The sequence below is a fragment of the Sphaeramia orbicularis genome, chromosome 21 (assembly GCF_902148855.1).
Source record: "Sphaeramia orbicularis chromosome 21, fSphaOr1.1, whole genome shotgun sequence".
NCBI lineage: Eukaryota > Metazoa > Chordata > Actinopteri > Kurtiformes > Apogonidae > Sphaeramia > Sphaeramia orbicularis.
This window is the reverse complement of record NC_043977.1, coordinates 2,268,388-2,296,197: the sequence shown is the minus strand read 5'-3', so window position 1 is coordinate 2,296,197 and position 27,810 is coordinate 2,268,388. Positions and strand designations below refer to the sequence as shown.

The following is a 27,810-nucleotide window of genomic DNA, read 5'->3' as shown; positions in this document are numbered from 1 at the left end:
AAAACAGAACAGAGCCAGTCTGTTGAACGACTCTTTTCAGTGAACGACTCCTGATTGAACGGCTCCCTTCAAAGAACCACCAGTCCCATCACTACAAATAACGCGTCATTAAACAGACTTTTATGTCCGTGTTTTTTTAGTCACCAAACCACTACAGTTAAACCACAAAGACAACAGTGAACACACGTGGAACGGGTTAAAATACGTGTGCGTCCTGCAGAAAAAACGGAGCCCACTGACATCAGCCCTACTGCTACACACACGCACGCACGCACGCACACACACACACACACACACACACACACACACACGCACGCACGCACACACACACACACACACACGCACGCACGCACGCACGCACGCACGCACACACACACACACACACGCACACTTCACTCTGAGCTGTGGTCCGACTGCATGCGCCGCCGATGCGCACCGACCTTGGAGTCTCCAGACGCGCAGCGCAGGATTTTGCGCACTGAAGGCAGGTAGAGCTGAGGAGGAGAAAGGAGGAGACAGGAGGAGACAGGAGGAGACAGGAGAGCAGAGCACAGGGCGGACGGCTGAGCCTGCACAGCCGCCTCTGGGATCCACTTGGACTGGACAGATTTTCATCCACATCTGAGTTCTGGACTCGAACCCACTGACGGAGGTCCTAGAACAGGCTGAGCTGAAGCTGAAGCTGAGGAGCATCTGCATCTGACACACTGAGCAGGGAGGTCCGAGCCTGTCCACGGAGACATTTAAGAGGACACTTCAGCCCAGAGTCCAGACAGACGGCAAACTTTGGAGGGATTTTAGGATCTTCTTCTTCTCCAGTGGACTGAAGGATGATTCCACGCGCCTTCCCCGGATAAAGGGAGGGACAGCCGCCTTTGGACACCGGTAAGAAAAGTTCACCGGTGTCTGTCCAACATTCACTTCAGTGTCCCACATGTGGACACTTTCACACATAAACACACGGCTTGAATTTCATTTTATTTATTTTTTTCAATTTAACCTTTATTTACCCAGGCAAGCAATTAAGAACGGATTCTTCTTCACAAATGCAGCCTGATGCTTTCATCTGTTCAGATGTCTTTATGTTTAAATATTTCTCCTTTATGTCCAACTGTCTCCTTTATGTTTCAATGTGTCCCTTTTATGTCTAACTGTGTCTTTTCATATTTAACCGTGTCTTTATGTTTAACCCTTTCATGCATGAATTATGAGAACCTTAATCAAGAATTTTTTTTTTTTCCGGAATGTTTTTATTCCTCTTTAGGCATGAAGAAAAAAAACCCAAAAAAAACAACGCAATTGATTTTTTATGAACCTATTTTTCATGGAATTACAAAAAGGTCCACTCAGCTGGACAGCATGCGTTTAATTTTAGAAGCAAAGAAACATGTATTTACTGATATACTGTGTGAAAACTATGAAATAAATTTTTTTTAATGCTGCTAATCTTATGTTTTCTCACATTTTAACATACCTGTATGGAGATAATATGCAAAAAAAACCCACACAACTTTTTGTTTAAAAAAAACAAAGCAAAACTGTTTATTACAGTCTAGTAACAACTGGCATTTTTTCACACTCAAACATGTTAGTGCAGATCAGGTTTATCTAATAGCAAAGTTACAGTAATGGGATGAATTGCAGCGTATGGGATGATACACAAAACAACAAATCCATAAATATACAAGAAAACACCTTTGATCAGCTGTCCACTGTAGTCACCACTATGCATGAAAGGGTTAAATGCGTCTCTTTGTGTTCAACTGTGTGTCTTTATATTTAAGTGTGTCTTTGTTTAACCCTTTCATGCACAGTGGTCACTCCAGTGGTCACTCCAGTGGACAGTTCTTCTCCAGCTGTTCTATTGTATAGTCATTAGTTTTGTTGTTTTAGTTCCATGTCAGCCGACACAGTGGACTCTTATGCATCATCCAAAACAGTGCAATTCATACCATTACTGTAACTGTGCTGTTCTACATAAAGCTGATCTGCACTAACATGTTTGAATGTAAAAAAAAAAAAATCCTAATTCCTAATTTTCAAAAAAAAAGTTGGGCTTTTTTGCACATCATCTCCATGAAGTGATTAATAACTAGTATTAGAATATGTTAAAATGTGAGAAAACATCAGATTAGCAGCTTTAAAAATATTTTTTATTCCATAGTTCTCACACAGTATATCAGTAAATGAATGTTTCTTTGCTTCTAAAATTAAACCCGTGCTGTCCAGCTGAGTGGACATTTTTGTAACTGTGAAAAATAGGTTCATAAAAAAATTAAATGGCATTGGTGGTTTTTTTTTCATGCCTAAAGAGGAATAAAAACACTCAAAAAAAAAATTCTTGATTATGGTTCTCATAATTCATGCATGAAAGGGTTAAATGCGTGTTTGTGTTCAACTGTGTCTCTTTATATTTAACTGTGTCTGTTTTATATTCAAATGAGTCTCTTTATATTTAAATATATCTCCTTTATGTCCAAATGTGTCTCTTTTTTGTCCATCTGTGTCTCTTTATATTTAACCGTGTCTCCTTGTGTTCCAGGTGATGTTCGTGCGCCATGTGTGTGGCGTCTCCAAACACCTTCCAGACCGGATTTAAACGTCACTCATCTTGAAGAAGTCCACAAGTCATTGAAGATGAGAGCTGTGCAAACATTCCTGCTTCTTTTCCTCCTGCACCAGGTGAGAATGACACCACTGAATCCACTTCAGTAGAACCAGAGCCAGAGCCAGATTTCAGCTGAACCCGTCCAGAGGACATTGGAGCCGCAGTGGTTCCAGCTCTATTTTTATTTCCTCAGATGTTTATTCGTGTCTTCTGTGATTTTGAACTTGTTGTAGATTTATCTTGGTTTTTCTCCGGTAGCAGAAAATTGACAAATCCCCTCTTAGTAATTCCTGATGTCCTGTAAACATGTGAATGTTCTTATCAGTTCTCCAAACCTGGACCTCCTCATTATCCTCAAACTGCACCAGAATGTTCTTCATATGTCCAATATTTCCTGAATAAGAGGACATGTCCACTGAACATATTTCAGAAAACTAAATCCTGTTTTTTAGTTTCAGTTCAGTGGATTTGTTTTCTAAAATAAACCAAGACTTTCCTTAAAAACATCTCAACATTTAATTTAAAGCATTTAGATACAGAAACAGTTTGCATTTATATTTGTACAATAAATCAATGTATTTACTTTATGGTCCTCATTAGTTTGAGGAAAATGGATATTATAGCTGACAACTGCTAATTAATGACTGGAGTTAATGTAGCTGTAAAAAAAAAAAAAAAATCTCTCAATTATAAAAAGTTAATTTACTGTTTCATTTATTAAACTAATATAAATTGTGTACTATTCTTAAATGCATGATGTTTGGTTCAGTTTGTGCCTTTTCATAGAACGGGCTTTAGGCGTCTGGTCATTTATGAGTAAAAAAAAAAAAAACAGCCCCTTGTCCACCTCTTTTTCATTTCAGTTTATTACTGTATCATCGATTTTGCCCACAGCGCAAATAAGATTTGACCTGAGTGTTGTACATGTCCAATGTCTGGCCAAAGGGAAAAAAAAAACAGAAAAGAAAAACAAAATGATGTGACCATAGGTGCAGATAACCAAATCACAGGTTTTCAAAGCCTCTGCTGTTTCTATTTGATAAATAATCAAATGTGATAAAACCAAAAATCCGTGTGAATACACAGACAATTATGTCGTATTTACAAGAGGCTGAAGCTTGTGGACACAGTCTGTAATTCTGGTTTTACTGCAGAAACAAGCTCTTTAAAGGAGGATCACGAGCCTTAGGGAAATCTAAAGGTCCTGAGCAGCTTTTTATTTAACGGCTGCTGCTGGTGTTGTCTCCGGTCGCTGCTCTAGGACAGGCTGGATGTCCCACAGAACCGATGCTTTTACACACTCCAACTGTGATCAGTAGGGCTGTAAGAAAATATCAGTTCTGCAACGTATCGCGGTATTTCATTTCACAATACTGTATCGATATTAAAAAGTACTGTACCGATATTTTTGGGTATTTATTCAAATGCAGATATCGTGGAGGTTCATTTTTGTTTTTCTATATTGTTTATATTTTATTCAATAATGTTCGTTCCTTTGTTGGGATTGAACTCAAATCCTGTTCTGATTTTAGTTGTGAACTAATAGAATCTGAACATTTAAACAGGATCTGAAACTGGAATGTCTGTAAAACAGAATTTCAGTTTGAACACAGGAACATTTTGTGATAGAACATTAGATCCTGTTGGGATCAAATACAAATGTGTTTAGTATTTGGGCAGATTTCTGCTGGAATTAAATTCTTTCAGGAAATAATCCTTTACAAAAATAAACAAAAAATTGCCTTTTCAGCAGTATCATGATATATCGTGATATATCGTATTGTGATCCTAGTCAATCAATCAATCAAATTTTATTTTGTATAGTGCCAAATCATAACAAAAGTTCTCTCATGACACTTTACATACAGAGTTGGTCCAAACCAGACTGAAGCCAATTTACAGAAACCCAACAGAATCCTCCAGGAGCAAACACTAGTGAGTGGAGACAGTGGAAGGAAAAACTACCTTTAACAGCAGAAACCTGGAGCAGAGCCAGACTGAGGAGGATGGACGACTGCCTTGACCTAGTATTGTGATTTGTATCGTATCGCCAGATTCTTGCTGATACACAGCCCTAGTGATCAGGGACGGACACAAAACACCACGTTTTGGAAGTTTTTCCATCTGTGCTCTGCTCAAAGACGCGTCTGTAAAACTAGCCTCTGCTCCAGACGCCGTTGGAATCCCAGCTTGTGCCCAATGGGAGCTTCGTCTCCACAGGGAATGAGAGCGGGGGGGGGGGGGGGGGGGGGGTTCCGGGGGGGTCCGGGCTGCCTCCCTGGAGAGGCCCTGTTCATACGCCTCAGAGGCTTCACCTCCCAGCAGACCCACCACCACTGGGCTCTGAACCGGGACACATCGGTCCTAAACACCTCCTGATGGCCTCAAAACAACGACACCACCAAAAATAGGCTCTGAACGTCTTGCACAATCATCTGATATGAACCCATAAAGACACAAACAGCCACTGGAGACCAAAACCATCCACTGATCTAAACTGTTGATCCACTACTAATCTGATCAATACATGTCAATAATTGGTTTTGAAATTGAAAAAGTCACTTTGTTCTTGTGACTTCCATGTAGTTGAGTTTGAAGTGAAGTCATATTCTGAATAAATCTCATGTAGGAAAGTGGTGTAATGGTTTTTAGCAGTACTACTAATGTCAAAATTACGTCTACCTTCCATAGAAACATTTGCTTTTTTAGTTTTTGGGGAGAAATAACCTTATTGTTTTGACATATTTGTACAGAAGTAACAATGACAATGATGAATTTAACAGCACTGTTGGTCCTTTAAGCCTCCAAGACCTAAACCATCTACTGATCTAAACTGTTTAATACTTGTTGATTCACTAATCCTATCAATCCATGTCAATAATTGGTGTAAAACACAGTTCTTCATCTTTTCATGATCATCACATATGACCAGATTTGGATGTTCAGGGGCTCCGTAGTTACCGTGGAAACACCGTCATCTTCTACAACATTGATTCTCCAGTCAAACCCATGCAGCTGGATCAGTGACAGTGGATGGACACACTGGGTTTATGTTCAGTTAATGACAGACTGGACTGAAAAAGACAGTTTTTTAATGTTTTCTGTTTCTGATAGAAGAACCATCAACTTTAATCTGAGCTTTAATGAACATCTACATGATCAGTGAATTAAATATGGGAAAATACAAGATTTACACTGAAAAAACACAAAATACAGAGGATAATATTGCTATAAATGGTGACAAATCACTTAGGAAAGGTTAAATAGAGAAAAAATCATTTGGGTACTGATATAAAAGTAGTTCTGGGTCTTTATGGGTTTATGTTCAGTTAATGACAGATTGGACTGAAACAGACACCGTTTATTTAGTTTTCTCTGAATAACCCTTACATATAATCTCAGCGTGATGATTAAAGTACATGATCAGTGAATTAAATATAAGGGAAATACCTAATTTTTTACTGAAAAAGTGCAAAACACAGAGGATATTACGATAATAAATCACTTAAATGGAGAGAAAAATGTATTTGGAACCTCACATAAAAGTAGCACTGGGTCTTGAAGTGTTAAAAACTCCAAAGTTGATGCCGCGCCAACATTCAAACAGATTTGTGAGGACAGATTCCAACTGCAGATGGTGTCACAGGTAGGCCTGTTAGAAAATATCTGTTCTGCAATATATCGCGATATTTCATTTCACAATACTGCATTGATATTAAAAAGTACTGCATCGATATTTTTGGGTATTTATTGAAATGCAGATATTGTGGAGGTTCATTTTTGTTTTTCCTTTTTGTATATATTTTATTTATCATTATTTAACATTCTTTTATTCAATAATGTTAGTTCCTTTGTTTGGATTGAACTCAAATACTGTTCTGATGTTAGTTGTGAACTAATAGAATCTGAACATTTGAACAGGATCTGAAACTGGAATGTCTGTAAAACAGAATTTCAGTTTGAACACAGGAACATTTTGTGATAGAACATTAGATCCTGTTGGGATCAAATAAAAAAAAATGTGTTTAGTATTTGTGTATATTTCTGGTGTAATTCAATTCTTCACGGAAATAATCTTTAAAAAACAAAACAAAACAAAAAACCCAATAAAAAATTGCCTTTTTTAACAGTATCATGATATGTCGTGATATAACGTATCGTGATCCCAGTACTGGGATTTGTATCGTATTGTCAGATTCTTGCCGATACACAGCCCTAATTACTATAATAAATCACTTAAATAGAGAGAAAAATCAATTTGGAACCTGATATAAAAGTAGCACCCAGTCTTTAAGTGTTACAAACTCCAAAGTTGATGCCACGCCGACATTCAAACAGATTTTCGAGGACAGATTCCAACCGCAGATGGTGTCACAGGATGCACCTTCGCCATCAGGGCCCTTCACTACGTACCCAACCATACATCTAGAGCCGTAAACAGGAGTGTTTCACAGTCACCGGTGAATCCTGCTAAATAACAAAACAACTCTTTTCATGCCCTCACACCGCACATATACACAGAGACATCGAAAACCACTCAGAACATGAATCAAACAGTTGAAAACGCGACCCCAACCCCAGCATCTGGGCCCTACCCCAGGGACAAATAAGAGGGTCAGAGCCATCCTGAGAGAATCTATTCTTCCCCATGACATCTGCTGCAGTTATCCTCTGTGCAATGACAGCAGAACAATGTAGATGAAGATAAAACCGACTGGAGAGCCCTGCTCCCTGTCCTGCCCTGCCTTTTATTCCACAGATTGCACGCAGGGAAAGGGAGTTTTTCCAACGCTCCTCGGGATTAAGTGTAAGAAGACGTTGACAAAGTCTATTAGGCCTTTGTGTCTTATTGCCGGGGTGAGAGCTCTTTGGTAATATAACGTCATGACAAGGCCATGCCAAGAGGATCAGACTGTGCAGGAATGGAGTGAGCATCTTGATAGAAGGGTGTGACGTATTAAAGAGACAAAGCTTAGCCGAACAAGTCCCGATCTGTGGGTGCGCCGCGTGTTCCGAGTTCTTCCCTGCAACTCCGACGTGCACTGATTTAAGGGATTACAAGTCATTGCTCAAAGGATTTAGCCTTAACTTCAATAGCAGTTTCATTATTTATATATGTTCGTTTTTAGCTGTTTATCTGTTCGCACAAACAGCGGATGGGTCTGAACGCAAGCATCGATTCGGTTACATTTTAGTTGCGATTATTACAATGAAAATCCGCCGTGGGTTTTTTTTTTCCTTTTTTTTTCCTCTGCAGTGCTGGAGTGAGACAGTGTGGCTCTATTCAAAGTCAAAAAGGGCTCTGGCAAGGACAACAGTTTTATCTGTGTCTTCATAACAAAACACAAATTCTACATAGATTCCGTCTCTAAGGACTCTTTAACCCTTTTCCCCTTTCCCATGCTCAATTAGGTTTGGTTTTATTATTTATTTATTGTATATTTAAAGGCAACTAACACTGGGAAGTGTAATAAAATGTACAGTGGGAGGATTAGGAGCAGCTCTTTAATCTCACGCTTCTGATAATACTGCATGGGCTGATTGATTAGTTTTTCAGGAAGCTTATGTCAGAAAAACCTAATCCGTCTTTGGATTGTGCCAGCCTTGTAAGGTTTTCCGCGCCGCCACTTTATCATGGCGGCGAATTACAGAGCTGCTGGGCTGTGATAAGGTCCTCGTCTCTTTTACAGACCCCACCGCCCAACCCCCTGTGCCCCCCCGCACCCCCCCCCTTTCCCTCTGGACAATAAAAAAAATTGTGTTTATATTCTTCACATCCCTGCTCTGCCTGGTCTTCACATCAACCTCTCCCAGGATTTGCCTTGTAAGAAAGAGAAGGAGAAGGGGGGGAAAAAATGTGGAACTTAAGTCTTCAAAAACCCACCAGAGAAACTGGGTGGGGAGCGGCGAGGAAAAATGTGAGAGAAAATGGCAGGCGGAGAAAAAAAAAAGTAGAATTTCCTGTGGAAGTGATTAAGCATACACTGCAAAAAGGCCTGTACAAAAATAAGAAAATTAAAGTCATTATTGGGTAACAAAAAGGTTTATTTCTAGTACAATTATCTACCAGTGCAGGAAGAAAATGACACTTATCAAGTTTTATTAAAATAAGGAAATATTATCGAAGGATTATAGAATGATAACATTATTATTTTAAGAAGAATATATTTGTTTCAAGTCTTCATAGTAAGATTTTTTTTAATCTATGGTATATTTATATTAGTGCTGTCAAATGTTTAAATTTTTCATCAGATTAGTCACAGGGTTGCTGTGGATTATTTCGATTAACCACGATTAAATATCATTCATTTTTAATTTATGTGAATTGCGTTTCATTTTGCATGAACAAACAGAGTCATTAAAGAAGTGAATATATCTGCACTTAATGGGTTTATTAAATTGTTAAATTGTTGAATAAATAGAGGTGATTAAGACAATATAGCAGTTGTCATGTACACTAGTAATAACAAAATAAATTCAATATGTTTTGCTTGAAAAGGAGTGGGAAAAAGAAAACATATTACATCCACCTCCACCTCATACGACAGAACACGACTTTTACTTAATGATAAAGTTCCATCTGTTAAGAGTTTTAATAATATAAAGAACAGACAGTAAAGCTGATGTATGTTACACATAGTACATATCTAAAAGATCATCTGCAGAACTTATAATTACTGCTGTCAAACGATTAAAATGTTTAATCAGACTAATCACAGGGTTTCTGTGGATTAATTTCGATTAATTACGATTAAATATCATTCCATTTTAATTTATATTAATCGTGTTTCATTTATCATGAACAAACAGACTCATTAAAGAAGTGAATATATCTGCACTGAACAGGTTTATGAAACACCTCCAAAAGTTTCAACACTTTCAACTGTTCCCAACTGTTCCGTCTTGGGTTTTTTCTCCTCGTTTTTCCATTCAGAGGCCAACGTGCTATTTGTGCTCTTCCATCTTTATGGGTCGGTTCTGCTCTTCCATCTTTATGGGTCGGTTCTGCTGGTTCTGTTCTTTATGGGCCAGTTCTGCTGGTTCTGTTCTTCCATCTTTATGGGTTGGTTCTGCTGGTTCTGCTCTTCCATCTTTATGGGTCGGTTCTGTTGGTTCTGCTCTTCCATCTTTATGGGTCGGTTCTGCTGGTTCTGTTCTTCCATCTTTATGGGTTGGTTCTGTTCTTCCATCTTTATGGGTCGGTTCTGCTGGTTCTGCTCTTTCGTCATTATGGGTCGGTTCTGCTGGTTCTGTTCTTCCATCTTTATGGGTTGGTTCTGTTGGTTCTGTTCTTCCATCTTTATGGGTCGGTTCTGCTGGTTCTGCTCTTTCGTCATTATGGGTTGGTTCTGCTGGTTCTGTTCTTTATGGGTCGGTTCTGCTGGTTCTGCTCTTCCGTCTTTATGGGTCGGTTCTGCTGGTTCTGCTCTTCCGTCTTTATGGGTCGGTTCTGCTGGTTCTGCTCTTCTGTCATTATGGGTCGGTTCTGCTGGTTCTGTTCTTCCATTTTTATGGGTGGGTTCTGCTGGTTCTGTTCTAACTCTACTGGGTCAAACTGACCCAAATGTGTTAGTTCAGACGTTCATAGTCATTCTGCTGTAGATGGTTCATGGAGTTCACATTTACAATCACTTTCAGCAAGACCATGGATTCAGCTGAGTTAATGAGTTCATTTTGAGAGCATTAGTTTATATATATATATATATATATATATATATATATATATATATATATATATATGTTCTTATTCAGATGTACTGACTCCATATATGTGTATTTCCAGGTTCATCTGTCTAATCCAGTCCAAATGTGTTGAGGGTAAACAGTTCCTGTGTCCTCCATACTCATCCTCCAACAGTGGACCAGTCAAATAGAAACATAATAAGATATAAATTATGTCAGTTCCACTATATTTGTTTCTAACTTCTATGTTTTAGAGTGCAAAAAGTACAATTATATTATGAAAATGTTTACATCCACAAACTATCCTTTAAAAAAACTGTGAATCACATGAGAAACCAGAAAAAACTAAAATTTATATAGAAACATATTCTGCCTCAGCTTCTTCTTTCCACATGTTCATTCTAACGTACAGATACAGTGGATCCACAAAGAAACAAAACATTTAGTAACAGGCAGAAGATTGGTCAAATTACACTGACTTCACTTAAGACATTTCAGATTATTCACATTTTTTGTGAAAGGACTGTTTGGAAATGTAATCATGTTCATGTAATTTTACTTTTTTCCTCTAAAACAAAGGGAAACATTTGGAGTTGTCATTATTTGTAGGTTCTTATGGTAACATTTACTGATCTGAGCCCCTGATCTGTATGTGGAACATGAACTAAAATGACTGCTGACATTCTTTACATTTACAAATTCATCCCATGGGCTGCACTGGACCCTCCTGTGTAGTAAGATTTTTTATATCTATAGTAAATATACATATATATTCTTATTCAGATGTACTGACTCCATATGTTATTTCCAGGTCCATCTGTCTAATCCAGTCCAAATGTGTTGAGGGTAAACAGTTCCTGTGTCCTCCATACTCATCCTCCAACAGTGGAGCTGCTTTTATTCTAAATATTGTATAAATTAGTTGGAATATCTCAGTGGGTAGAACAAGAGGAAAATACTGGAACAAGTCAAATAATCTGAAGAAGATTAAGTCTGAATAAATAAATAAATCTAAAAAATAATCTTTCAGATAAATATTCCACATTCCAGTCCATTTATCTCCATCAGATATTCCTTTTTGCAGTGTAGATGGACAGAGCGAAGGGGCCGTACATACATGTACTGCCTTCCAGGAATTATTTTGGAGCTTACACGGCGCTGATGTGTATCTGCGCTCATATTGAGGTCACAATCTTTCCCGCCCGAAGGCTTGACTAGATACCCTTCATAAACAATACTGTCTGTGGCATTTTCACTCCCCCAGCCTGCATGTTGTCTCAGACCTTGAAGAGAAAAGGTTGTCATTTCTGCAGGTTTAATCCCTTAAAAGTAGCACGGCAGCCACTACAGGTGTATTGAACGTATTGAGCCGTGCGAGCTATTCCTTTCTCAATCATCAATCATAATTGTGTGTCTACTGGCAATAAATCCATGGTAAAGGTCTTGAAACGAAGATAGAAAAGTTCCAAGTGATTGATAGGTGTGACATGGCTGCCCTTTGCATTGATAATAAAGCCCAAAGTGGCTGTTGGATGAAGACTTAAACAAGCGTGAGCGACATGATTAGAGACAGACCGGTCACGTGTGGGGTTAAATAAGAAAATTAATGGAGTTGTAATCCATTAGTGAGAAAAAATATGTGCTAAAAGTGCAGCTACTTATCAAAATGTTGGCAACAGAGGGATTATGTTGTTCCTCTGGGCAGCGGTTCAGGAGGAGGCGCTGTGTAGGTATGAAATCAGCACACCTGTGACAGAAGAACAGACACAGCACACGTTTAGTGACGTTATATCACACAGAGAATTTGAATTGTTCTTCACAAATCAATCTAATGACCAACATTAACGTTAACTGTCAGTGTCCATCGTTTCTGTTACCGTCTGATTACATCCCTGTCAAACACAATACAATCATATTTATTTACCACAATTTTCAATTAGGGATGCACCGATACCACTTTTTTCCAGACTGAGCAGGAGTACTTCCATTTGAGTACTTGCTGATACCGAGTACTGATCCTAGTCCTTAATAATCCCATTCCAGTTGTTAGTTCCTTTTGTAAATGTGCTTTACTGTCGTTGTCATTAGTCTGACTGGAACAAAGTGCTGCTACTGACATTTAATGTGTTGGAATGAGCGTTTGTCAATTAATCCACCAGGGGGCGCCGCTCTGAATTAACCATACTGGACAAATACCACGAAGAAGAGGAAAGTTTAATGAAGAAGAAGAAAGTCAGTAATAACAAACCTGTAGACGACAGAGGGAACACTACTGTGATACTAATGTATACTAATGTTCTCTGGTAAGGTTTAAAAGTTTAGCTTCAGCAGGAAGAGAAAAGACAAATGAGTGATCAGTTTGGTTTTCACTTCCGCTGGCGGCGGTCCGCACCGCTCCATACTCCTGCTGGTATTCTTTGTCTGGGTACTCATCCTCCATCAGCTGGAAAACAGATGGAATGTAGTCAGATTACAGACAGAAGGCTGCGTCTGTATCTGTCTGTGTCTGAACGCTACTGTCAGTCAGCCTTACTGTGATCAGCCTCATTTATTTGGTTCCGTCTCCACACTCTTCACACTCACACACATTATTCCTCCTCCTCGTACCTACTGAACTGGGAATGGCACACGGACAGAAGTGGGATCGGTGCATTTGTATCGGATTACTTTTACGAGTACGAATACGAGCACACACACTGAGTATCGGTGCCGATGCTCGATACTCATATCGGAATCGGTGCATCCCTATTTTCACAGTAACATTAACTGTATACTTTGAATATTTTTAACAAAAGATCTTTAACATCAAATTAATTACTGTTTTTAGATCTTTTTTAAATGTATATAATTTTTTAACTTGTTCAAATATTTAGATTTTTGACAGTAAACCATGAATTGCTCTTTAAACTAGTCATTTTAGGCACTATCATAAATGTCCAGTAGGTGGCGGTGTTCTTCACGGTGGCATGAACATGACCACCCTGTAGCTAACACAGTTTTACAAAAGCATTTCTGGTATTTGGTCATAAACCCAAAATATGCATATTTGGTGACAATTAAAACAAGTGGTTCCAGACACAACAAACCCTGCCCCTTGTACGTATTGTATCTTATTTTGGCATCGGTCCAGCTGATGTCATCACGTCTGTGCATGTGATGATGTCATATCAACTGTCTAAAGTTCACATTCATTGCACTAAATTTACACACCAGCGTCCTAACATTATTGTTTTTAAAGCACTTTTTTCCAATTACTTCGATAATTTGAAGAATATTATAAACACTAAAGCAAGAAAAATAAAAAGACTATGTCAAGTATATAATCTTATTTAATTTGTATAATTTCCGTTTTTGTACCTCAAGCTTTTTTATTTTATTTTATTTATTTTTGCTTATGTTTGTATCTATCTATTGGAAATGTGGAGTGTTTTGTGAAGTGTGACAATTTTTTTTGTCCTACTTTGTCCTACAGCTAAAATTTCCTTCGGGGGTCAAATGAGTGTCCATTTTTGTCAAAAAAAAAAAAAAAACAGTTGTCCTACAGTCATAGAAGTGTGTGTAAATAATGCTAATCCATTTGTGCACAGACTACTGATATTCTTTGACAGAATCCAAAAGAAGAGAAGATTTGTTTTTCAGCTCAGTTCAGTTCAAATAGAACTTGTCCATTTGTGACATGAAAATATAGCATTAATTGTGCTGAAATTGTTCATTTTTGAGCTGAAAACAAACATAGTTCATATGAGCATCAACATGTTGAACAGAACTGAAATCCTGTCCATTTGAACAACTGTCATTTACCAACACAAAGTTCCTTTGGATTCACTGAGACTGATTTAATATGAACACAGACACACAGAAGAGCTCTGAGCACATTTGAGCCAAATATTACGTATATATACTGTTCAGTTGAAAAAAAAAGTCTTATCATCTACCTCTATATGTGTGCCAAGTTTGAAGTAAACTGAAACAAAATGTATGCTTTTATAGACATATGACATTTGGCTGATTATAAGTAAATGAAAAAAAAAAAAAAATCAAAATTCATGAAACATTTGAACTTTTACCTACTTTTCCCAAAACATAACCACATCTATTCTGGGTCAGTGGTAATCTATCAACCCAATCAGGTCGGAATTCAACCAATAGTTTTACTGCTAAAGTGTAAACAAACAAACAAACAAACAAACGGACATGTACGCTAGCTCCAGTCCTGCTCCACTCCCCATACACTTGAACATTAGCATTAGCATGTTAGCTTAACAACACAACCTCAAATCTGACACAAGTACCTTTACAAAACCCGTTTTTGCTCTCACATTCCTCACATTATAATCCCTGACATGTTCGGACTCTTACAGTTTATACTGTACTCTTGAATTATTCGTGTTTACCAACCTGTGATAGTAGAACAGACACACGTTCGACATGTTTTTACTGCTGTTTCTTCTCTATTGTTCTTCTTCTGCTGCTCAGTCCACTCTGTACCATTACCTGACATGCGCCATCTGTTGGTCGGCATGAGGAATTGCACTCAACTCAAACGCGCTCTAATGGAACCAGATGCATTACAGATGAAAAATACAGCAGTGAACCCTCTGGTGTCCCATCCACCAAGGCCCTTACTAAGCACCAAGGGGGGCATTTTGGCACACCTGTGGAATAATGTAAAAAAAAAAATTCATACAGTTTGTTTTTAATTCTTTTACACTTTTTTCTATTTCATCAACTTGAGCTGTAAATAAAAATACCAAATACTCAATAATTGTCAATTTTTTTTAACCCTATAAATGTAAACAAACCATTTTTTTAAATGCAAAATCACAAAAATATTTTTTTTTTCAATATACTACATAAAAAGTGGATCACACATTATTTGATTTTTTCATCCTGGCATGTCAATGATTAACAGCATCAGTGGTCAATTTGCATTGTTATTTTTGGCGCTAGGTCAAATGTTCAAAAACTAGCTGCCTTGCATCTTTTTATTTCACTATATTTCTGGACACTTGTTTGTCTGGACACATATTTGGATCTGAGACAGATCCAGTCCGCTCAAAGGCACTTCTGTATGTAGACTCCTTTCATTTAGCTGTTTGGAACCACAGTTGTTGTTTTTTTCATATTTCTTTGCTTCTTCTAACAACCTGAGTGACCAGTTGACCATATTATCAAACTAATCGCTCTAACACAGGGGTATCCAACATGTGGCCCGGGGGCCAAATGGAGCCCACCAAAGGGTCCAATCTGACCTGTGAGATGAATTTGTAAAATGCAAAAATTAAACTGAAGATATTGACAAAAAGTTCAGTGTAGGTTCCACATACAGATCAGTAAAATATTAACATAATAACCTATAAATACTCACAACTCCTAATTATTCTCTTGCTGTATTTACACTAAAACAAAATATCATTTCACAAAAAATGTAAATAACCTGAACAAATATGAACAACCTGAAATGTCTTCATATAAATCAGTGTAATTGGACCAATAGTCAGTGTGTTATTAAATGTTTAGTGTATTTGTAGATCCACTGTGCACTGTGAACATGTGTAAATAATAAACTGAAGCTGTTAAAATTAACTGTTAACTGTTAAAATCTAACTTATATTTCTGAAGAAATTTTCAGTTGTTTCTATTATTCACATGGTTTTAAAAAATAGTTTATAGATGTAAACGTTTTCATCATGTAAGGACAGTTTGGAGTTGACATTATTGATATATATTTATGTTATCATTTGACTGGTCTAACATGATCATATTTTTAATAAATATTGGCAATAATCAGTGTAAATATACTGTATTTCGTCACAGTTTTGGTCCTCAGATCTGTTTAGAACATCTACACAGCCTCTCTGGTGTAAATAAATGCTTGAATAATTCTTAAATCCTAATTCGGTCAGGAAGGAGGGTGTTCTTTAGGATTTGTGCCTCTGTTTTATGGGGAAAAAAACACTTATTGTCTTTGAGTATCGTGTCCTTTTTTTCGTAACACATGAAAATGTTAACATCATCCCAGATCTGTGCGGTTTATTTATTATCCTGGTACTTAGAACCATCAGACATTATATTTTCCAGTGCAGTTCAGTGGTTTAAGTCTTATTCTTTGAGTTGAGTTTGACACCAGGATGTTAAATATAGTTCATTTTCTCACAGTTTTGAACCACATGTCTATTTAATACGTATAAACAGCCGCTCTGGTGTCAGTGAAGGGTTGATGAATTCTTAAATAATATTGTATTAAGAAAGGGGGTGTTATTTCGGTTTTCCAAACTCATTTATGGGCAAAAAACATGTAATATTACAGAGAATTTTACCCAAGACATAAAAAGGTGACAATAATCTTAATCTATGAGGTTTATTTATCTGCTTTTATTATAATATTGATCCTTAAAACCGTCAAGCCCATTCATGACGTCATGTTCTCTGAGTTCAATGTGACACCAGGATGTTTTATCTGTTTATAAAGTGTGTAAAAATGAGCAGTTTGCACACATTTGTTCATGTTGTTTCAGAAATAAGGGTATTTTCTGTCTATTTCATTTTATTTTTGAAATGTGATCCACCAAACCTTCTAATGCAGTGGTTCCAACCTTTTTTGGCTCATGACTCCATTTTAACATCTCAGATTTCTGACGACCTCAGACATTCAAAATGGAGACTTTTTTTTTTTTTTTTTTTTGGCAAAAATTAATTTGTTTTTGATCATGTAATAGTTTGCTTTAAATAAACCTTAATGTTAGAGGACATTTAGTTTATACAGTATAATGTGTATTATTGTGGACAGAGGCAGTAAATCCAGGTGTAGATTACTGCACAAAGGCTCAGGATCTGTCCAGTCAGTCCAGCTGGGATTTACAAGGAGGACAATTAATACTGAACAAACTAGAACTGAAACTATGAATTATGAAAGAGCTGCAGCATCTGAAACTGACCACAGTGAACATGTGACACAAACAGAAGCACAGTGCTGCAGTTTCACACCCACAGTTTGTCATGTCTTTTGTATGTTATGATTGTCTCTTACAACTCACCACATATTTTTTATTAGTAAGTTTTTTTTACTTTATTTTTATCAGTTAATAGAAATTTCAGGCGACCCCATTTGAATTCCAGGCGACCCCATGTGGGGTCCTAACCCTAAGGTTGAAAAACCCAGTTCTAATGTCTGTTTCTGGGACCGTTCCTCTCCAGTCGGACTTGGCTGAGGTGCTTCCAACACTTCCATATTCCACCATCATCTGTAAGCCACCCTCTGCAGCTCTGCCCACGTTCCGCCGCCTCCCCTCCTGATATAAAGTGTTGGATGAAGTCAAGCGCTGAGCGGCTCCAGTCTCATCCTCTGGTGGCAGTTCCGCCGCTGAAGGCATTAGCTTTAATATGATGTTGAAATTTCCTGGTCTTGGTCCACAGCTATGAATTTTGATGGGTGATGTGCAGCCTGAGGCGGCGGTAGATGCAGAGTCTCCTCCACCTTACAGTGGTGTGGTTCACGCCGTGCAGGGTCAGGAACATCCGGCCTGGCCCTTCAGTTCCACAGCTGTGGACCAAAGCAAACACACAACTGTACACTCCAAAAACAGAAGATCTGACTAAGACTGAACGTCTGACACTAGAGCAGGGCTGTCAAACTCATTTTAGTTCAGGGGCCAAATTCAGCTAAATCTGACCTGCAGTGGGCCGAGCCAGAACAAATAATAACAGAATAATATAGAAATAATGTCAAGTCCAAAAAGTACATTTACATTAGGAAAAGGTTTACATCAGGGCTCTCAAACTCATTTTGGTTGCGGGGTCATATTCAGCCCAATTAGATCTGCAGTGGGCTGGACCAGAAAAATAACAGCACGATAACCTATAAATAACGACAACTCCAAATGTTTTAGTGCAAAAAATAACATTAGATGATGAGACTATTTCTATCCAAAACAAAAAAGATGTGAATAACTGAGGAAAAAAATGAAATTTCTGAAGAAAAACATGTACAATTTTATCAATATTCTGCCTCAACTTATGATCTGTACATGTGCATTACAGATCAGATCTACTGAGGCACAAAACAGGCAGAATATTGTTAAAATTACACTTATTTTTCTTTAGACATTCCAGGTTGTCCATATTTGTTCAGATTATTGATGTTTTATTGTTAACGGAGGTCAGAATTTAATGTTCTTTACAATAAATCAAAGAGAAATCAATTGGTGTTGCCACTATTTAGACGCATAATATATTATTTTTGTCACATTAAACCAAGAAGAAAATTTGGAGTCATCATTTCTAGGTTATTTTTGATTTTGATGCCCTTGACTGTTAATATCTTCAGGGTAATTTTTGCATTTTGCACTTTGTAAATTCATCTCGCGGGCCAGATTGGAACCTTTGGTGGGCTGGTTTTGGCCCCTGGGCCACATGTTGGACACCCCTGGTTTACATCTACAGACCAAGGTTTATAATAGTTTTGGATTTGTCATTCCAGTTTAGTTTTATTCAGTTTGGACTTTTTTTTCTCTAATTCAGTTCGTTTTAATTCGTTTTTAGAGCGGGTTTGATAGTTTTTATTAGTTTTCATTTTTTCTAAATGCTTAGTTTTAGTTTAGAATATGTGAATGAATGTGAATAAAGTGAACAACCATGAAAAAAAAGAAATTTATCAAGAAGCATTCGGAGAGCGCAGACCTCCGCCAAGGCAGATCAGTCCCCCCCCCAATCACCACCAAAATTTAATCATTTGTTCCTTGTGCCAGTATCAACATCTCCTGAAATTATCATCCAAACCCGTCCATAACTTTTTGAGTTATCTTACACACAGACAGACAGACAGACAGACAGACAGACAGACAAACCAACACCAGCAAAAACAGAACCTCCTTGGCGGAGGTAAAAATAAGTGCAGTTCTAACTCTATTCTACCTCTGCTTATCATTTGTAAATGTGCATTACAACTTACAGATCGCAATGGATCTGAAAAATACACAAAATATTTTAGTAAATGGCAGAATATTAGTAAAATTGCACTTACTTCTCTTAGGATATTTCTAATTTTTCATATTTTTTTAGGTGAAAGGCTAGTTTGTAAATGTACACCTTTTTATTGGAATTACACATTTTTACACTAAAACAGGAAAAATTTGGGATTTGTCATTATTTTATGGTAGTATTTGACTGATCTGACCCACTTGAGACTAAAGTAGGGCTTTATATGAGCCCTGAAGTGAAAGGATTGACTGTTAATAACTTCAGTGTAATTTTTGCATTTCACAAATTCATCCCAGGGGCCAGACTGGACCCTTTGGTGGGCCACTTTTGGCCCCCAGGCTGCATGTTTGACACCTGTGTCATAGAGGAAAAAAGTAAAATTACATGAACATGATTACATTTCCAAACAATCCTTTCACAAAAAAAGTGAATAATCTGAAATGTCTTCAGAGAAGTCAGTGTAATTTGACCAATCTTCTGCCTGTTACTAAATGTGTTGTTTCTTTGTGGATCCACTGTATCTGTACGTTAGAATGAACATGTGGAAAGAAGAAGCTGAGGCAGAATATGTTTCTGCATAAATTTTATTTTTTTTATGGTCGTTCATGTGATTTACAGTTTTTTTTAAAGGATAGTTTGTGGATGTAAACATTTTCATAATATAATTTTGCTTTTTTTCACTCTAAAACATACAAGTTAGAAACAAATATAGTGGAACTGACTTAATTTATATCTTACTATGTTTCTATTTGACTGTTCCAGCCTCTGAACTAACATGACTTTAACAGCCCTAGGTTATTATGAAGACTTCAAACAAGTATATTCTGCTTAAAATAAGAATGTTATCATTCTATAATCCTTAGATCAGAGTTTTTCAACCTTTTTTTCACTCCTGACCCCATTTTAACACATTTCTGTCAACCCCAGACATTCAAAACGGACTTTTTTTGCTCATATTAATTATTTTTTGATGCTGTAATAATTTTAGAGGACATTTAGTCTATATAATGTCTATTATTGTGGACAGAGGCAGTAAATCCAGGTGTAGATTACTGCACAAAGGCTCAGGATCTGTCCAGTCAGTCCAGCTGGGATTTACAAGGAGGACAATTAATACTGAACAAACAAGAACTGAAACTATGAGCACACGGTCACAGTCTGCCCTCTCAGATATTATATCCTGCATTTGATTTGAACTAGATTTTTATGAGGAAAAGTGTGTGGTGTTTTAATTATAATGAAATATAAAAATATATTAAATCATTTAAAAAATTTTTTTTTTTACATTTTTATCAATTGCTAGAAATTTCAGGCGACCCCAAGGTTGAAAAACTTAGAGAATATATATTTTTTTTATTTTAATAAAACTGTTGAAACTGTTGAAGGTGTTTCATAAACCTGTTCAGTGCAGATATGTTCACTTCTTTATTGAGTCTGTTTGTTCATGCAAAATGAAACACAATTAATCTAGATTAACCCTTTCATGCATGAATTATAAGCACCTTAATCAAGATTTTTTTCCTGAGTGTTTTTATTCTCCTTTAGGCATGAAAAACAACAGTGCAATTTATTTTTTTTAATGAACCTATTTTTCTTGGAGTTACAAAACTGTCCACTCAGCTGGACATTATGTGTTTGATTTTAGAAGCAAATAAGCATATATTTACTGATAAACTGTGAGAAAACTATGAAATAAAAACATTTTTAATCTGCTAAACTGATGTTTTCTCACATTTTAATATACTCTAATACCAGTTATTACTCACTTCATAGAGATTAAATGCAAAAAAAACACAACTTTTTCTTTAACAAAAACCCCCCCAAAAAACTGTTACTTACAGTCTAATAACTATTAGCAATTTTTGTACACTCAAACATCTTACTGCAGATCAGGTTTATCAGGAACAGCATAGTTACAGTAATGGTCTGAACTGCAGTGTTTGGGATGATGCATAAGCGTCCACTGTGTCGGCTGATATGGAACTAAAACAACCAAATCCATGAATATACAAGAGAACAGCTGTCCAGTGTAGTAACCACTGTGCATGAAAGGGTTAAAAATCAATGATATTTAATCGCGATTAATCAAAATTAATCCACAGCAACCCTGTGATTAATCTGTTTAAAATCTTAATCGTTTGACAACACTAATATAAATGTATAATAGATTAAAAAAAAATCTTACTTTGAAGATTTGAAGCAAGTATATTCTGCTTAAAATAAGAATTATATCGTTCCATAATCCTTACACAACATTTCCTTATTTTAATAAAACTTGTTAAGTGTCATTTTCTTCTTGCTCTTGCAGATAATTGTATTTGAAATAAGACATTTTCACCCAATAATGAGTTGAATGTTTTTTGTTTTTTTTTTACTGTGTATGATGTTGAAATCATGCGGGTAAAATCCGCTGCAGCCCCAAATGTTTCTCTCCTCTAATTGTTTCATTTCAGGTACATATATATGTTTCCATTTGTGACCAGGTGTAGCCATAGTTTTTTTCCTCTGTTCACTTTTATATCCACAAACACTTCGACGTGCACAGTTCTTAATTACCACCTGGTTCGGAGCTCGCAGAAGCCGATCACGGTCCACGTCAGAGCTGTGGAATTGATTGACCTCTTTAATTAAAGCTGCGTTGCTTTCCTGTTAAAAGGCGAAGTGTGACAGCCTTAGAATACGTACAATAAATCTCCTTTCTGATTCTTCTCAGTTTTGCATTTTCTCCTGTGCCTTGTGGGCTTTGAGGCCTTTCTTTTGCTGCTTGTCACTTTCAGCCCTAACAAAGCGCTGTCAGCTCCCCTCCGTCTTTGTGTATTTCCTGTGAAGTACCTGTCTTCAGAACCGCGCCGAGAAAATGGAAGCAACGTGTCTCCTGCTCTTGTTTCTTCTTCAAAGGGGACTTTTTCTGTGAAATCAGCCGAGGCTCAATCTGCTTTGAGAACAGAAACATTTGCTCTGTCAAATTTAGTGGACGTACGTTTGAGAGAATCAAGCAAAAACATTTCTGAATAAAGCAGCCGTATCATTTGCAGAGGAGGGTGAAAAATTGAAGTTGTCACACATGAAAAGACGCTCGGTGAGAAACATTAAGCCCATGTGTTCTGTTTTTTTTTTCCTTCTTGTCATTAAGAATAAGCTTCACTGTAAACCTGGACTTTGTATTTACTAAAATGCTTTAATTCCGATGTACTTAAATGATTTCAGTTTGATTCCATTCCTATAAAATGTTCAGTATATTCTGTTAATTTGTAGACAGAGTCAAAAGGATGAAACAGTTTCGGTTGAACAGATTTAAATCCCTCAGTTTTAGTCCTGACCACACCTTTGTATCTGTGCAGTGCATTGTGGGTATTGTTCCTGTAGTTGTACATGTGTTGTTTTTCTGTGCAGGGTTCAGTGGTTGTGCTGTTAGTGTTAGTGTGGACTGAATGTGTGTGTGTCAGTGTTTATCGGCCTTTTTGGGTTTGGTTTGTGTATTTTTGTACAACTGCACCAGGAGTCCGAACCAGAGGAAGAACTATGGGTTTACTGTTCAGAGAGGAGTGGTCTGGTATGTAGGGGAAATCTTTATGCTTTACCAAATTAAAGCACTTCCTGTAGTGATGGGACTTTTGGCTCTTTGAAAGGAGTCGTTCAATCAGGAGTCGTTCACTGAAAAGAGTCGTTCAACAGACTGGCTCTTTTATGTTTTTGGTATTATTTAGAAACACCAGTGTTTGAATGACTAAATAGGCTCCATGTGATGACTGACATGACATGTTAAAGGTGTTTAATTGGTGTGGCAGTAAATATTATCTTACCATAAAAAGAATCGTTAGTTCAAATGTGTGGGTTAAATCCATGACATGAGAGGTGACATCAGACAAATGATGGAACTGGACCAAAAACATCACGGTCCAACAGTCTTCCAGCTCCGCCTCCTCCAGTCTTCCAGCTCCTCCTCCTCCAGTCTTCCAGCTCCTCCTCCTCCAGTCTTCCAGCTCCTCCTCCTCCAGCTCCTCCTCCTCCAGTCTTCCAGCTCCGCCTCCTCCAGTCTTCCAGCTCCGCCTCCTCCAGTCTGCTCACCTCATGCTTCAAACTGTTGTTTTTTTTAACTTCTTCCATCAGACATGCTCAGTGCACTCTTTTTTTCTGCTGGAACATTCTCCTCCTGCCCAGTGCCTCCCCAATGACGCTAAACTGACAGGCAATCGGACACTCCCTCCTTCAAAAAAAAAAAGTAAAAAAATGAACGGCTCTTTACAAAGACTCAGTTCCCATCATTCATTTCAAAGAGCTGTTCAAAAGATTTGATTCGTTCGTGAATGTCACATCACTACTTCCTGTTCTGATCAATTGCATTAAGCTAACTTCCTGTCCAACTTCCATCCACGTTACAATATATTAAGTTGAATAATTATACAGAACTGTTTATGTTGCAAAAGATATGAATTTAAATCAAATTGGAATTGAGTCCAATGAACTGATGATACTCAGTCTAATGTTTATACAGAACAACTGACATTACAACAGATTTTCAGTTAAATTCACTTGTCATTCAGTGTGTTGTTCTTAAAATAGTAATTCCATTCAAATCAAGTATTTAAGTTTAATCCACTCAAGTTTTCATGACTCATTACTTACATTTTTTTAAGGTGACAGGTTACCTCAGATTTTTGAAGTCAGCTCATCTGATCCGGTCTAACAGTGGGACTCCGGTCTTCCTCTGGTATAAGACAGCAGGTTTTACAAGCGTGTTTTACATTGTTGGACAAAGTAGAAGGTGTTTGACGCTGGTCAGGCTGCTGGTAATTACAGCGAGTCCGATGTGCTGGGTTGTATTATCCTCTGGAATCCCTGCTATCAGACTCATACGGAGGTTTGCTGCAGGTGTCAGGAGTTGATGCTTTGACCATGTAAGGGGATTATGAAACTGATGACGCGTTGAAAGGTAGCGTCTGCCGAAAAGTGAAGTGTTGAGAGCTTTGCTGCTGTCAAATGTGGCAGGTGCCGAGATAACACAAGTATCCCGATTACCTGGAGGCTCTGGTCCCACAGTCTCCACTCGTCTTCTCCTCTTCTCCTCTAAGCACGATCGTTCTTAACACCTTCTCAGTACCTGACAAAATCACTGCATTTAAATTTCATACACCAGCCCATGCTCGTTCTCACCTTTACCCTCGGGATTTGCCACCTATATAGGTGAAAAATTAACAGACAACGATCTCCTGCAAGAAAAAAAAAAATAGAGAAGTTCATGCATTAGTGTAGTTGAACTCATAGAAGTCTACTGCACATATGCACCAAATGGACTGTTTGAACCTTTAGAATACATTTACTACTGATGACTGTTTGTAAATTTTAAGATATTTTCAGATTTTCACGTCTATTACCATAAGATCGATGTAACAGTAAAGTCCTAGAGAAGCATAGAAGTCAAATAGTGTGCAGATATGAGCTGAAAAAACTGAAAAAAGGCCAAATAAATACACATTTAACAAAAGAATAAGCTGATCTACAAGTAAATAATAATAATTAAAAAAAAAAAACAGAGAAGTTCATGCATTAGTGTAGTTGAACTCATAGAAGTCTACTGCACATATGCACCAAATGGACTGTTTGAACCTTTAGGATACTTTTACTACTGACCCCTGTTGTAAATTTAAAGATACTTTAAGGTTTTCACGTCTATTCTTATTATACAAGCAATATACTGTAAGTATGTAAGTAATAATAATAATAATGATAATCAGCAGTGACAGAACGCGGTTAAAACCATCAGGAAAACAAACATTCCACAGTGGACTGCAGCATAAACCACAGACTGAGCCCGTCCCTCTGAGCAGACAGAACAGGTGTTCTCTGTCCTCCTCATGACAATATTTATGTCGTTTTTAATCATTTAGGAGAAATTATTGCATGTATTGTTTCAGATGATTATGTGCAGTTTTTGTAAAGTAGTGTATAGCTTCTGTTCAATCTAAATAAATGTCCATATTTGGACTGTATGTGCTGTTACTGTACAGACACATGTGTGTAATACCACTGACGGCCACTAGATGATGATAGAAAAAAAACTGTATCCTATAGATTTATGCCCCGTCCACACTAACACAGATATTTAAATGAATATTTGTTGTCTATGTTCTAACCCTAACCTATTGTCCATATATGGACAGTGTTTTAGCCTCAGGTTTGTGTGTGTGTTCAGGTTGTAAAACCACGGCTTCACCGTCTGTTTTACTCATGTTTATTCTGTTTGTGTGATGGATCTGCACCTGAACCATCAGCTCCAGGTGGATAAACCAGTGTAGGACCTGCAGGAGATGGAGGTCTGCACCCAGACCTAACCCTAACCCTAACCCTAACCCTAACTGGACCGGACCAGTGTTATGGACAAATCCACTTCATATACAGAATCCACTTCCATTTAAGGAAACACACGTTTACACCTGAACGACACCTTCACTTCTGCGTCTGCTACGTCCACAGGTTGGACAACAACAAGGTTCGAATAGTTTGGGATTTTTCATTAGAGTTTAGTTTTATTTAGTTTTGACTTTTTTTTTTTCTCTAATTCAGTTCGTTTTAATTCATTTTTAGAGCAGGTTTGCAAATGTTAATTAGTTTTCATTTTTTTTCTACATGCTTAGTTGTAGTTTAGTTGTAGTTCAGTTGTAGTTCAGTTGTAGTTCAGTTGTAGTTCAGTTGTAGTTTAGTTGTAGTTCAGTTGTAGTTCAGTTGTAGTTCAGTTGTAGTTCAGTTGTAGTTCAGTGGTCTCTTTTCTCTTCTTCTCTGTGCTCCTATTCAAATCAATCCCAGACAGGACTCTGCTGCTTTAGTCTCCATGTTTCCAGGTAGAGTGGGGACCAGAAGACGACTGGAAACCACAAGTGAACACAAGTGACGGAGCAAAAAGTGTTGGATGGTGCCGCTAGCTAAAATTGCTCAAGTGAAACAAATCGATTTCATGTCAGTCCGACACTGACAAAGACGAAAATGAAGGGAATTTGATCCATAATTTTTATCCGTTTTACTTAGTTTTGTAAACACACAATACAGTTTCAGTTAGTTATGATTTTTTCTTTTAATTATAGTTTTTATTTATTTCAGTTAACGAAAATGTTTTTTCAATTCTAGTTTTAATCATTTCGTTAGTTTTCGTTAACAATAATAACCTTGGACAACAGCTACTGTGGTTCTGAGACTTTGGACCGGTTTGGACTGGTTTTTACATTGTTGAGTGGACAAAGGTATTTTTTACAGTAAAGGTCCAATGGGCAGATTTTTTTTGTAAAAAATGGAGGAATTAAATATCCCTTTCTAAAAGGTGTGGACCAGGTGTTAGGTTGAACTTCTCTAATATGAAGTCTGAGTTTTTCTCATTGTTTGACTGGAACCTCTAACACAGGGTCTCAAACATGTGGCCCAGGGGCCAAATGTGTTCTGCCAAAGGTTCCAATCCGACCCTTGGGTCGTGAATTAGCAAAGTGCAAAAATTCCACAGTCTTGAATTGAATTAAGCAAAAAAAAAACCAAAAAAAATTTGCTTGAATTAAAGGAAAAAATCTTGAATAAAGCAAAAAAAACAAACAAAAAACAAACAAACTTAAATTAAGTTTAAAAAAATCTTGAATTAACAACTTCAATTTTTTTGTCTTTGTTTTAGTGCAAAAAATCACATTAAATTCTGAAAATCTTTCCATTTCCAAACTCTCCTGTACCAATAAAATGTGACTAACCTGAACAAATGTGTCCAACCTGAAATGTCTGTATTAAATTCAGTCCAGTTTGAACTCTTTTCTTCCTGTTCCTCAGTGTTTAGTGTCTTTGGAGATCTGATCCAGAATGCACATGGACTAATGAGAAGTGGAGGAAGAAGACTGAGAAAATTACACTGATTTTACTGAAGAAATGTCAGACACACACACACACACACACAGTTCTGCCCCCTTTGTCTAAATATAATAATGCCCCAATCCATACAGCTAGAATTGTTACAGAATGGCATGAGGAACATTCTAATGAAGTTGAGCATCTCGTATGGCCGGCACAGTCCCCAGACCTCAACATTATTGAGCATTTATGGTCAGTTTTAGAGATTCAAGTAAGACGTCGATTTCCACCGCCATCGTCTCTAAAAGAGTTGGAGGGTATTCTAACTGAAGAATGACTGAAAATTCCTTTGGAAACAATTCACAAGTTGTATGAATCAATACCTCGGAGAATTGAGGCTGTAATTGCTGCAAAAGGCGGACCTACACCATATTAAATTATATTTTGTTGATTTTTTAAGGTGTATCCATTATTTCGTCCAATCCCTGTATGTGAACTCTTTAAATACGATTATTAATTCACTTCATATGATTTCTGCTAGCTGAGGGTGTATGCTATAATTTATGCTAATCATAGGATGCTAACTGCCCGCAGTGACAACATGCGCAGCCAGATAATATTTACCCACATGTGTGTAAGAATAGTCAGATGGGGTCACATGGGTTGTATTTTATTCGCAGTAATGTAGATGTAAACAAAGGGGAGTGTGGGGGGGGTGCCTG

At 37.3% G+C, this 27,810-nt stretch overlaps 1 protein-coding gene and 1 long non-coding RNA gene across 2 annotated transcripts in view; both read left to right on the top strand.

The window, feature by feature from the left end:
• The first annotated feature begins 732 nt into the window (after positions 1-732).
• LOC115412240 (neurexophilin-2-like) overlaps positions 733-27,810 on the top strand; it is a 62,142-nt gene continuing 35,064 nt past the window's right edge. Inside the window, exons 1-2 of the mRNA XM_030124630.1 lie at positions 733-883; positions 2,542-2,682. Of these exons, the coding sequence (XP_029980490.1) occupies positions 2,638-2,682 (45 nt within the window). The 5' untranslated portion in view covers positions 733-883; positions 2,542-2,637. The remainder of the gene's footprint in view (positions 884-2,541; positions 2,683-27,810) is intronic.
• LOC115412245 (uncharacterized) lies at positions 10,798-19,488 on the top strand. The gene is made up of 3 exons (XR_003934314.1): positions 10,798-10,909; positions 15,621-15,624; positions 19,450-19,488. It is a non-coding gene; the product is annotated as an uncharacterized LOC115412245 (long non-coding RNA).